At 38.3% G+C, this 14,367-nt stretch overlaps 1 protein-coding gene across 5 annotated transcripts in view; it reads right to left on the reverse strand.

Annotated features, from left to right (window-relative positions):
• Positions 1–664: 664 nt before the first annotated feature.
• Positions 665–14,367, reverse strand: part of slc19a2 (solute carrier family 19 member 2) — a 42,541-nt gene continuing 28,838 nt past the window's right edge. For 4 of the 5 annotated variants that reach the window (XM_039792667.1, XM_039792669.1, XM_039792670.1 and 1 more), the window contains 2 exons: positions 1,345–1,486; positions 665–1,223 (listed from right to left, as the gene is read on the reverse strand). In XM_039792667.1, coding sequence (XP_039648601.1) covers positions 1,098–1,223; positions 1,345–1,486 — 268 coding nt within the window. In that variant the 3' untranslated portion in view covers positions 665–1,097. The remainder of the gene's footprint in view (positions 1,224–1,344; positions 1,487–14,367) is intronic. The other variant, XM_039792668.1, reaches the window with a different exon arrangement.

Genomic DNA, 14,367 nt, shown 5'->3' on the forward strand with positions numbered 1-14,367 from the left:
AGATAATTTCAAGCTTCAACAGCATTGTTTAATTCATTGAAGATACATATTGATAAACCCGTTTCCAACACTCCTTATCAGTACCAATACTTCAATACAATCTTTGCAATTACAGGAAGATAATACATGTACAAATGCAAACATATCTTTTTGGATGGTGCCAATTGTAACACATACAGTACAGGCCAAAAGTTTGGACACACCTTCTCATTCAATGTGTTTCCTTTTTATTTTCATGACTATTTACATTGTAGATTCTCACTGAAGGCATCAAAACTATGAATGAACACATATGGAATTATGTACTTAACAAAAAAGTGTGAAATAACTGAAAACATGTCTTATATTTTAGATTCTTCAAAGTAGCCACCCTTTGCTTTTTTTTATTAAAAAGGGAAAAATTTCCACTAATTAACCCTGACAAAGCACACCTGTGAAGTGAAAACCATTTCAGGTGACTACCTCATGAAGCTCATTGAGAGAACGCCAAGGGTTTGCAGAGTTATCAAAAAAAGCAAAGGGTGGCTACTTTGAATAATCTAAAATATAAGACATGTTTTCAGTTATTTCACACTTTTTTGTTAAGTACATAATTCCATATGTGTTCATTCATAGTTTTGATGCCTTCAGTGAGAATCTACAATGTAAATAGTCATGAAAATAAAGGAAACACATTGAATGAGGAGGTGTGTCCAAACTTTTGGCCTGTACTGTAAGTAGTAGTACTATTAAGGTACCATTGTTAGTTTTTATTTAGCTTTTAAATCAATCAGTCAATCAATCAATATTTCTCATGTGAAAACATATGTGAAAACATACACAAATTTTTGCAAAAAATTTTTTCACATCAAGTCTATTGCACCAATTCAATAAGCTGGGCAATGGACAAATATGTGACAAATAATGTTTTAATAAGTGTAGGCAAAGCCACAGAGAGTAGCCTGCAGTCATTATACAGAACAATACAATGAAAACAACTATGCGGTTAAAGAGATTAGAGAAGCTCACCTATGGTGCTTAGTATGTGAGAAGCTAAACAAGATCTATCAATATAATGTATGTCCTATTTGCATCTGATTGGAGGAGAGTCTGACTCTTTAAGCTTGGCTGTTGGCCAGGCCCTCCTCCTCTTGTTTGGAGCGTCTCCTGTAGGCCAATTTGCAAAGCCCAGCAAGGAGAAAGACCATTGAAATTACAGCAAAGTAACCGCCATAGATGAGGTACTGAGGGAAGGAAACAAGACAACTATCAATCAAATCTACACTGCGAGAGGTGGATAAACAGCATAGGTGTCTCCATGTATGTTGTCATAAGCAACTAAGGGGGCTTGTTGTACTGCCTCACCTGAGTGAAAATGTTGAGCCCGAGGCCAGCTGAGTCCACCACCACCACAGTGAGGAGAGACTGCAGCAGCAGAGCCACAAAGGTGTTTACTCCAAACACCAAGGCATAGCGATGCATATTGAGACTAGCTGCAATCTGATATCTGAAGGGTGACAACAGGAAAACATGAAATATGTGAAGAACATTTAGATCTGTAGTACAGTGTCTCTCTTTTATATTTAATTGTTAAAGGTTGAATATGAAATAGACAGCTAGCATTTGAAATGGTTACTGCAGTCCAATTTCAAAATACTGAAAAGAGTCGTCTGCCCCGGCCCCTCCTCCCCAGCGTCGAAGTTCACGGGAGTTGCCATGTTGAAAAACGTTAAACCCATTGTCAATGTTAGCTTGATGCTAGTCTCACATTGCCAGACATTACTCCACAGCACAGCGGAGTTGCTAGATGCTGCTATGTTGACGGTTTTAAAAGCCCGTGCTCTCGCAGAGCTCTGTACCAAGCTGACAGTCATCTTTTATTGACTAACCGTAACCACAATGACCACTAACAAGACCGCGACCTTGCAGAGCTTTGTGCCCAACTGACAGCAACCTTTCCTCGGCTTAACGTCACTGAAACAGCCGCTAAAAGGCCGGGACCTCGAGGTTGTCTGTACCCTGCGCACAGCCACTGTCTGTCAGCTACGCCCACTGAACCGAAGCGGGGGAACAATTTTGGCAGGGGGGAGATTGTCGGTACTACTTCCACCTTATACAGCTTGTCTATACACTGTACATTACACATTGTGGTTGCATGCCAGTTTGTGAAAAAAGTGGGAATCATCTTACTGTCCAACATATAATATAATAACCTACATTGCAAAGCGACCTGTAGAGAACACTGTGTCCCAATCCAACAATTCAGGCTATGGGGTGTTTTGCCAAAGTTAAATTGCATGTTTATATTATGAGGAAGTCAAACTTGCGGCTTCTGGCATGTGTCATGGAGCCTACGTGAGTCGTTAGCGTGTGTTAGCATGGTGGTGTTAGCACCAGTCAAGATGACTTCACCGGCTGTGTCTACATTGTTTTTGCGAGTAACTAACTTGAGTACTCTATATAATTTAATGTGAGCACATGCATGAAAAGGACCGTCCCTACGTTAGCTGTGATATAAATGAATAAAGCTCAACGCTCACCTGTTAAGGAGTAAATGAGTCAACTCTGTGTCCTTTTAAGCTCTAAGCTGTCTCAATTTTTTAAATGAATCTCCAATATTTACCTGTGTTTTACCTCGTCTCTTGTTATGCAACCATTTAGAAAGATGACAAGTTTGTATTTGTTTGTTTCCTGCTTCTATGGCTGTACTACAGTACTAATACGCTGAGTTTGCCTTTTACAGGTATATCTGGCAACCCGGCTGTCAAAATAATAATAATAATAATAATACATTTTATTTATATAGCGATTTACATGGTACTCAAAGACACTTTACAGTAAAACCAGCACATATAGTACATTAAAAACAGAAGCAATAAAACCAACACATAAAACAAGCATATTAAAATAGGCAGTTGATACCAACATAGGTCAAAACACAAACAGATATTCCGTTACGGAACGGAAATTTTAAAAGGAGCAATTAGCATTGTTGTCAGAAAACATATTTATAGTATTTCAACTTAGCATGTTTCCTTAATATCTGATGACACATTGTGGTAATTTTTTGATTAAATACAGTAAATATATTACATATTGCAACTTTAAAGCTGAAATAATACACAGTAATAAAACTTGAGTGAAACGTCTAGTGTAGCGGTTAAGAAAGCTGACATCCAAATCCACCCACAACCTACTGCCTCACCTAAGCAGAGGGTTGAGATCCAGAAAGAAAAAGAACACGGAAGGAGAACACACTTTTCAAACCAGAACATATTCAAACACCTGAAGATGAATGTGCTTCTTATTGTGGACCTTATGTCTAATGTTCAGATATTAAAGTCAATGGTTGCTGCAATCTGGACCGTAGTTACACAAGCCCTTTTTCTCTTTACAGTTGGAGCAGATAACCGTATATAGGAAACTGTCTAGGTATGACATGATACAGAGCCAAGAGTAGAAAAAAACTGTTGAAACCAGTGTGAGTGTTCAAAACAGTTGAAGATTTTGCCACGTTTAAGATGAACATCCAATATTGTAACATTATACATATGACAGGAAATACAGAAAAGCAGGCCCTGCTATTGTCTTAAAGAGATTGACGCACACACCAACGCACAAGTATAAACTTCAGGCCACTAACGTAGGCTATGGCGAAAGCTCTGCGTGGAGCCTCAGCAGAACCATAAATCAGCCTGAGAATAGCAGGGCCGAAATGTGTGTGTGAGGGGTGTGTGGTAGAGCGAGTGAGAGAGTGACGGTGATTAGCTTGGGAGTGAGGACTCTAGAGAGGCATAGTGAAACAAAGTGTCTCCCCTGTGCTTTCTGACAATGGTCAGAAATCTAAAGCAGGAAAAGTTAAAAAAGTTAAATCTCCTGGATTTCATGTTGTCTATGGAGAAGGAGAACCTGGAAATGAGTAGGGGGTAGATGCTAGTTCGGTGCAAGAACAGATTTCTCAATACAATACCAGAGTGGGGCTCTCTCCGGAAGAAGTGACCATTGTTAAGTTATAAGCATTGTAATGATACAACGTCTTTGGTAAACCCAAACCTCCTCTATCAATCGGTCTTTGTAATTTATTAAAATGTAGCAGGGTTTTTTTACCACTTCATATAAGTGTCTTTGTTATCCTGTCAAAACATTTAAAATATGGCAGGGGAACCTACAGAGGAAGAGATTGGATGAGGTAAGTCAGCTTGGGAACACAAACCATTTTTATAACATTGACCTTTCCTGCTACTGAGAGATTGTGAGTCGCCCATCTATTAACATCACAAGAGATTTTATTAAATAATGGATCCAAATTAATTTTAACTAGGTCTTTTAACTGGGGAGGGAATAAGATACCCATATACGATACCTTGCTTTGGCCACTGAAATGCACCTTATTGGAAGGCTGTAACGGGGAAATGAGGTGTTAAAGGTAAAGCTTCTGACTTGGACCAATTTACCCTATAACCTGAAAATTTCAAGAAAGAGTCAATGATCCCGAGAAGACAGGGTATTGATCTGCTAGGTTCGGACACAAAAAGTAATATATCATCCATATAAAGCATACGTTTGTGCACTACACCTCCTTAGTCTCTCACCTATGGCTGCTGCCAAAGGCTCTATGGCTAAACAAAATAACAAAGGAGAGCCCTGTCTTGTTACCCTTTCAAGAGCAAAATATTCCGAAATTAACCCATTAGTTGCACCGCAGCCTCTGGGTGCTAATACCGCACCTTAATCCACTTTATAAAAATGCTGCCAAACCCATAAATTTCCAAAATGTTTAACGTATAGCCCCATTCAACCATATCAAACACCTTTTGGGCATCGAGGGAAATAGCAGCTATTGGGGATGGTCTATCTACAGACCATGCAATATTAATGAGACACCTGATATTATCTGACGAGCTATGCCCGCAAATAAACCCCACCTGATCAGCATGAATTAGAGAAGTAATAACCTTATTTCATTTATTTGCCAATTTGTTTTGAAATAATCTTAATATCTGACTGCATTAGGAAAATTGGGCGGTAATTCTTACAGTCTCCTGGGTCTTTACCTTTTTTAGGACTCAAAAGCATGCCTGTTATCAAAGCTTGCCTAAATGTTGGTGGCAGTGTGCCCTTCTCCAGTGCTTCTCTATATACCTCTAACAGAAGTGGAGTCAGTTCAGTTGCAAAACTAATAAAAAATTCTGCTGTGAAGCCATCGGGCCCTGGGGCCTTACCCGCAGGCAGGGCCCCATTACCTCTTTAAATTTCCTCTATAGTCAAAGTTCAAAGGAGTTCTCTTTGCTCTTCTGCCAGTCTGACGTATAGAGATCAGTGTAAAATTATTTAAAAATCTTGTAATATCTACAGTTGCTGTAAAAACATCTTCAGAATTGGATCCGACTGCAGAAATAGTGGAAGCTGATTCCCTCTGCTTTATGTATCTAGCGAGCAGTGGCGGCCATAAAATTCCAGAAATATAAATTTATACAAAAATGATGTAAAAATGATATAAAAATAAAAAATAAAATAGTTCACTCATACTTGGCTGGTAGTAAGAGCCTCAGCATTTAATAAAAAACTGGCTTTAATCTGTTAACTATTTTCTATGTTTCAATATGTTTCATGCGGTTTCATGGGCAGGGACGCCGGACAAATGGATGTCTATCTGAGTCCTTAAACTTTCGGCAAGCATGCGATCTGAAGCTGGTCTCTAATTGACTCTAATTCTTAAAGATTCTCCTCCGGGTGCAGCTCGCTGCGTCCCTGGCAAATCAGAATTGGATAAATGTTATTTTATCCAATCTGATTGACTCTCGACATTCAACTTTACGCTCTTGGCCACTACTGCACAGGCGATACGTCACTCCGCCAAAACCTTGCTGACAAATCACACAGTGACACAGATCACTTTCGTAGAGATAATGGAAGCAGTTAAACCAAATTCTGTCATTGATTTACAAAAAAAAACTTTCACAGGGCGTTTGCTGGAAGAAAAAAAATCGGATAAAGGATCTCGGACCAGACCAACCCGATTTACAAATCCAGCAGCAGGCTGAGGCCAGTGACCGAGGGCGAAGCTGCACCCGCTCTTGTTATGCGAAACGGAGTTGGCTGGCTGGATGTGATGTTAGCAATGCCTTTTTTAATGTCTTTTATTTCAAAGTGTCGACACTGAGGTTTTGTGGACAACAACCGGGGTAAGAGTCGACCTAAAACATCTCTCTGAAAAATGCAAACGTCATGAAAGTAGTCACAGACATCTTGATAATAGCATGAAGCTAACGTTTTTTTGGCAGAGTTAGCATTGCTGAACAACTAGATGAAGGCTACAGGATTGGCATTAGAAGGCACAACTAAGAGGTGACAAAAACATACTGTCCAGGATAATAGAATTACATTTTGTGGAGCCAACAAAAACAACGTGCAGGAAAGATTTTTTTTAATCCCTCTGCAGTCAGCTACATTTGAGTCCATTGCACTATCAATACTGTTTTTGAGGATCTCATTCACTGTTTTGAGGGCATACAAGACTCAGGTGACTTTGACCCAAATACTGTCAGAGAAGCAGGAGCCCTGGCCATGCTACTTGAAGATCAGGATTTTAAGTTCTTTCTGGAACTTTATCACCGCATCGTGCCACATGTAGACTTCCTCTATGCCAAGCTCCATAAAAAGAACATTGATTCGGTCCATATCAAAGGGAGCATCCAAAGGTTCCAACAGGAAATACAAAAGATCAGGTAACTGTATTCCTGTAATATGATCATTATTTGCTTTCTCTTTCATTATTAACTCTCTTTCTCTTTTGCCAATATTATAATAAATGATCTTTGTCCTTTGCAGAAACTCTCCCCATTCAATTGGTGAGAAAAGCAGTAGTTCTTGGCCAACAAAGAGGTGCAGGGTGCTCAGTCCAGAAGACCGTGAAAGGATTGCAGCAGAGGTGAGTTTGTTATAGAAATCAGTCAAAATACCGTTTTACATTATTGTTGTGCTGCAGAGATGTCCTGCCCACATATTCTACAGACTCAAGAAAACATTTTTTGTTTGGTATAAATCATTACAAAAATCATAATTTTAATATTATACAACAGAATCCTGAAAAGAATAAATTGGCAACATAAAAATAAATGATCAAATGAAATATTAAGTCAAACTACCCACCAAAAATATATATATATTTTTTTATTATCTCTATAGGTCTGTGACACCATCCTGGGACACACTAGTGAGCGTTTCTCCTTCACAGACCACCTTGTCTGTACCACCTTGTTGTCATTACCACACCATTGTGGGCACGTGTGACGTCATGTCCCGACAATCAATTAAACTGCAGGAGTATTTTGAACGTCTGACCTCTACATCGAGAACCTAGGCAGATCATGCATTCTGTCTGGTCCCATTCCAACTCTAAAACATGGCAATGAACGTTTCAGCCAACTTTTCAGCCTAAATCAGTGGCTTTTAAATTTCTCTACTGCAACCGGCCAGGGTTATGTTAATAACTTTGATTCATTATGGAAAGAATTTGGTTTGTATAATTCAGATGGTCTCCCCCTAACATTAGGGGGACTGGTCAGCTGATAAAAAACCTTATACAGTTTGTTGCGTATGAGGTACCACTCAAGTACGATTGACTATCCTCCCCAGGAGCCAGCTACACCTACACCTGTAGTCCCCCCCTTCCCGTTAGCTCAATCACTCTCTATCCCAGTTATAACTGCACGCAGGAGGACCAAGGCATGCTCAGGACGAAGGAGTCTGTCATCTCTTCTATCTGTTCCTATGAAAAAGCATAATGCCCTGCCCCACTCTTTCCATACCAGAGCACCTGGCGATTCCCCTAAGTCCCCAACATCCCTTAAGATTGCACTACTAAATATAAGGTCGCTTTCAAGTAAGACCTTTTACATTAATGACTTGGTCTCCCAGCATGAACTGAACTTTCTCATTTTAACTGAATGCTGGTTAAGCGCTGGTGCGGCTTCAACTCTAGTAGAAGCCTCCCCTCCAGATTACAATTTTTTGTTCTCTGCTAGGCAAAGGAAAAAAGGAGGCAGGATTGAGACTATTCATTCCAAACTTTTTAATTGCACTAAATTAAATTTAGGACATTTCACAACCTTCGAATACTTAGCCGTGGTCATCAAATCGCACCAACAACGACCTACTCTACTAATGTGTTTCTATCTGAGTTTGCAGGTCTCTTATCTATAGCAGTGACTAAATATGATAGTATACTTTTAGTAGGTGATTTTAATTTTCATGTCAATGACCTCTCTGACAATAGAGCTTCAGCGTTTGTTGATCTGGCTGACAGTCTTGATTTCGCACTGCTTGCTACCGATACCACACACATCCATGGGAACACGTTAGATTTAATTTTCACAAGAGGTATTGACGCACAGCTCTTGTCAGTAGAAATGGTTCCCGTGTTGGATCATTTTTGTATTTTTTTCAATGTTTCTCTTCACACCCCAAATAAGAGCTTCAACCCTGATACCTACACTTACCGCCGCATTGACAGTAAGGCAAAGGCTGTTATGGCTCATCAACTACAATACTAACTTCAGTCTTGCCAGAATGGCCCAAGTTTAGACATTTTAACAGAAAACGTGAATAGTGTTCTTACCCAGGATGCTTGACACGGTTGCGCCTCTGCTAACACGGAGGCGTACCCGCGCTAAATCAGCCCCTTGGTTCAGTGACACCACTCGTGCGCTCAAAAGAACATGTAGATCATTGGAACATAAGTGGCGAGTAACGAAACGAGACGAGCACCGCCTGACATGGGTAATGACTTTTAAAAATTATAAATTGGCTCGTTTGACTGCAAGAACAGCCTATTTTTCAGATCTGATAAATTCCAATAAGAATAATCCTCGGTTTCTTTTTAACACTGTAAGCTTACACAGGTTGTTGACACCTCCCCTAGTTCAGCTTTCACTGCAAATGATTTTATGACGTTCTTTATATCAAAGGTTAACCAGATCAGAGAAAAAATTGTCTGCCCATTAGCCGCTTCTCTTGCAGAGGAAGGGGATGTAGAGTCCCCCCAGTTCAATATCATCACTTTTGATGTATTCATGAATTTAGTCTCAGCTTCAAAGCCCACCACATGCCAACTGGACCCAATACCATCCAGTCTCCTTAAGGAACTATTTCCCATTCTCTGTAACCACGTTCTTTCTATTATTAATATGTCACTCACACAAGGTATGGTACCAGCAGTATTCAAATTAGCAGTCATAAAACCACCATTTAAAAAGCCCAATTTAGACCCTCATGTTTTACAAAACTATAGACCTGTATCCAATCTACCATTCATGTCCAAAATTCTGGAGAAAGCTGTTGTGGAACAACTTACTGCCCACTTATCTAACAACAGCCTATTTGAGAAATTTCAATCCGGTTTCCGGTCTGGTCATTCCACGGAAACTGCCCTGACGCAGTTGAGCGCAGCTTTCGATACAATAGACCACACTTTACTTCTCGCCCGGCTGTTGATGGGATTAAAGGGACAGTAATTTCTTGGTTTAATTCTTACTTATCCAATATATTTCAGCATGTCATTTTTAATGAATCTACTTCTGAACTGTGCAAGGTAGGCTGTGGTATACCACAAGGGTCAGTACTGGGCCCTATGCGGTTTTCCATCTATATGCTCCCTCTTGGTTTGATCATCAGCAGCTTTGATGTTCAGTTTCATTGTTATGCAGATGTCACGCAGCTATATGTCCCTCTATTACAAAATAACCATTCACAGATTTTGAAATCACAGGCATGCCTGGCAGAAATTCAAAATTGGATGGGCAAGAATTTCTTGCAGCTTAATGCAGACAAAACAGAGCTGCTCATAGTGAGGTCAACCAAATATAGCATCCCAGTGGAGAAACAAATTTAAAATTTTAACGACTGTGTGATCACAGAGTGACACTGTTAAGAACTTAAGTGTCACCTTTGACAAAACTAACTTTCCACCCACATATAAAGGCTATCAGTGCCTTTCACCATCTAGGCAACATTTCTCGAATAAGACCAATGCTATCAATGCATGATGCTGAAATACTAATTCATGCATTTGTCTCATCAAGACTTGATTACTGCAACGCATTGTTTTCAGCCCTCCCTGCCTCTCCAGCTCGTACAAAATACGGCAGCCTGAGTTTTGACTAAGACAAAAACATTTAGCCACATTTCACCAGTTCTGGCTGCTCTACATTGGTTACCTGTGCAAGCCAGGGCTGATTTTAAGGTTCTTCTTTTGACATATAAAGCCTTAAAGGGACTTGCACCTGCCTATTTAAGTGAGCTACTTACCTTTGTTCTATGGATGCTGGTCTTCTGATCGTTCCAAATATAAAAAAAAGATCAGCTGGTCACCGGGCCTTTGCCTTTCGCGCACCCTCCCTCTGGAATGGTCTTCCATCCAACGTTAGGGAGGCAGGCTCAGTGGATATTTTTAACTCAAGACTTAAAACATTTCTTTATTCAAAGTATTATGGACATGTTTAAAATCCATAACTTTTGAACCATTGTTTTATTGTTTATTTTATTATGCATTATCATTTGTTGTTTTATTTCAGGTCTTAACAATTTTAACCTGTGGTATTCCAATTTCATCCTTTTTGTGTTGTTGATTTTATATTTTAGATTTAATTCTGCCTTTTATATTGGCTAAATTGTAAATTTTCAATTTTTGTTGTGAAGTGTTCTGAGACCATGGTCCATGGTGATAATTCACTATAAATAACAATAAATTGAATTGAACCATTAATTTCACACCATTTCTCAACATTGAAAAGAATAAAAACTTTTCTCAGAAAAACCATGACCCAGGAGAGGCTGCACTGGCCTGCTGTCCATGGAAAAGAGACATGTTAATGAAATGACTGACTTTAATTAAAATTTGCTGGCCAGAAGGAAAGGACCAAAAAGCATGTTAACCTTTAACATGCTTTTTGGTAGTGGGTGGGAGGATATAATAAAAAATAAAAAAAAAACTTTGTCAGAGTCACTATCTTCTTATGTTTGTAACTTGAATCTTTTATCATATTGTCTTGCTCTTCTTAAATACAAAATACATAGTTCTTTAAATAAAGTATTGCTGGTTGTTTTGCCCAGTATCAAAGTACTGCTTTGTATTTATTTGCCCCCCTCACCAAAAAAAAAGCGCACCCCCAAAAATAATCATCACCAGCCACCAGTAATTTTCCTTCTTTTTCTTCGGATTCAAAATAATGTAGTCTTACCCTACATAAATTGAATTCAACCTTCTGAGATATAATAATATATTGGTATTTTAATTGAGTCAGGTTTCTTAGGACATCCTGTGACAGTCTTCGTTTAATCCCTTTTTCAGCATGTTTGATTTTTCTTTCTAGTTCCAACAGTGCTTTAGCACTATTCTGCTTACGAAATAGAGCATGTTGTATAATGTATAATTTTTTTAAGACTGCACATAAACTTCCTCCTCTTGTTGGGATTCTCCATTTCACTAACTTAGTTAGACGACATAACTATATATTAAAATATCACAGCCATCTTCTGAGCACATAACATATACAAAGTGGTGATGACTAAACACAACTAAATCCCAAATCAAAGAACAGTCCATGAGCAGCGGCTGCACATCATTATAAATCCCCTCGCCGACAAATCACAGCCTTTTGGGGGCAACTAAAAAAAAAAAAAAAGAACAAAATAATAGCCACATAGCCAGAGTTGTCAAAAAAGATTCTTAATCTTTGTTTTCAACCAATGACCCCTTACACTACAGAGAATATGACCCCCTCATGCCTCTTCAATAATTTTATGTAGCCTAATTTGTTTTAGGATTCTCTAGGCCTAAATTAGTGACAACACAAGAGAATTGTATTAGAAAGATATTAGACGTGGTATATTTGCAGATACTAAGAGTTGGGTAGATTTGGTAGGCTATTCTCTGGCAGAGTGCGATGGACCAGGGCTCCCCAGAGCCCACTAATACATTGGATAATTTTGTTAGTGATGTGTACTCTGAGTCTGATTACTCTACACTAGGCGTAGCCTATAATCTGATCCAATTGCCAGTTGATTAACCATCAAACCTTAGTATTGAAACATCTAGGGGGGTTGAAGAACATTAGGCTAATTCACAATGGTTAATTCTGAAAAAAAGAGTGGAGGTCTCTTTCATAAACATAGGGCAAACAATAGGGGCTGGCAGTGGCGGGGTATTTCTTTATTAATAACTTGCAATTGAATATAGTCTACCAGATAGGAAAAACATAAATAACATGTATAAAATAGGCTAAATTTAGCAAACGCTTGTTTTACGGAGATGGGACCGCTTCACACTAGCATCTGTCACAGTACTCCTGGTTGTAAGCTGCTAGCATAGCCAAAGGCTAACAACAACCCTAGCAAGATAGGAATAGACGTGGCAGCCTAAATCCAGCGGATAGCCAACTTGTAGCTTAAGATCCAGCAGTCAGATGACTAAAAATATGTACCTTGTTAAAACCTATAGGTAAAACAATCAGGATCTAAAAGTGTAGTGTAATATTTTGGCTTTAAACTATGGAGGAAATATTTATTCATAATTCAAATTGAAAGTCCAAAGAGAATTTGAAAGTCCAAATAGAAAACAAAGCGAGATCAAATTAAAAATATTATTTTTAATTTTTTTATTTTCCATTTGGCTTTGGCTTTTGAATTTAATATTTGGCTTTTGAATTTCAATTTAACATTGGCTTTTAATTTTGATTTAATATTTGGCTTTTGAATTTCAATTTAACATTGGCTTTTAATTTTGATTTAATATTTGGCTTTTTTAATTTCAATTTAACATTGGATTTTCTTTTGGATTTAATATTTGGCTTTTGTATTTCCATTTAACATTGCCTTTTCGTTTGGACTTGACACATGTCAATGTAAATAAGGAGGCGTGGCCCAAAGGCTGGTGGGAGGGTCTGAAACGAAAGTGGTGCAGAGGCACCTTATGAGCAGCAGGGGGAGCTGACTGCTGAGGAGCATCTGTCTGCAGCTTTGCCACCAGGCTGGCTTGGCCTCATTCACATGATAGAAAATGATGATGTAGGCTAAACACAAACGACATTTCATGCAACAACAGTGAAGTTTTCATGTCGTTACTATAATTGGGCCTGTGTTAGTGAGGACTAGATTAGGACTGTATTTAAAGCTGGAAACTTTTTACAATTTTCATCTGCTATTTGTTTTTCTTTAATTAAAAGCCAATGTTAAATTGAAATTCAAAAGCCAAATATTAAATTCAAAAGCCAAAGCGAAAAAAAATAAATAAAAAATAATATTTTTAATTTGATCTCGCTTTGTTTTCTCTTTGGACTTTCAATTTGAATTATGAATAAATATTTCCTCCATATTAAACTGGATACTTGTGTTTTGACCATTTGTGAACTAACTCTGTCTCGTGAACCCTGTCTCATTTACCATACTTTGTGTGTGTCACTTTTTGCTGTGTCATCACCATTCATATCTATAAAATGTTTGTGGTTAAATTGCTTGCTCGAACACATTGTTCACAAGAGCACAGATTCTTGATAGATCTAGTCTCTAAATTTTGCTCTCCAAGTGCACTAAATTGATACTTTTTTTTTTTCCCCAAGGTTTTTTTAAATTATTTTTTGCATGCAACAATAATTGTAAACAATAATTGTACAATAGAAATATAACGTATGAGAATCAATAAAGATTCCTTTTCCCAAGCCCATACCACCCACCCCTCAAGAGAGGTCTTACATGTCGCACATACATAAACGCACAAAAATAAAACAATAACTGAAAAACCAAATTAAGTTAACATTTAAAAAAAAATATACATATATATATATAAACAAAGAAGGGGAAAAAACACTGGAGTAAAAAATGGTTGTGGGACAACAATCAGGGAAGTGTTTGTAGCTTATTGAAATAAGTAATAAAAGAGTTCCAGCATTTGAAAAAGTTATCAGTATTCCCTCTGAGAGTGAATTTCACCTTCTCTCATTTTAGAAGGAAAATAAGATATTTCAGCCTAAGGGACACAGAAGGGGCCCGTGAGGATTTCCAGGTGAATAGGATCCTTCGCCTTGCCAGCAGAGTGGGCAAAAACATTTGCCTGTTTTCTATTAAGAAACTGTGGGACCGGTGCAACACCAAAAATAGCTAGTAGCGGGCATGGTTCCAATTGGACTTGAAGAATGTCTGAAAAGATATTGAAGATAGAATTCCAAAAATGTTGTATGAATCAGAATTACCCAGCGATTTGACCCATAGACAACTTTCTGTCTAAAATTGAATTGCAAGAAATTAGTGAAGAGGACCAAAAAAAATCTTGACCTTCCTTTCACTCAGGCGGAAATTATAAAAGCCCTAAATTCACTGCAGTCTAATAAAGAG

This window comes from Perca fluviatilis, chromosome 24, assembly GCF_010015445.1.
Source record: "Perca fluviatilis chromosome 24, GENO_Pfluv_1.0, whole genome shotgun sequence".
In the NCBI taxonomy this organism is placed as follows: domain Eukaryota; kingdom Metazoa; phylum Chordata; class Actinopteri; order Perciformes; family Percidae; genus Perca; species Perca fluviatilis.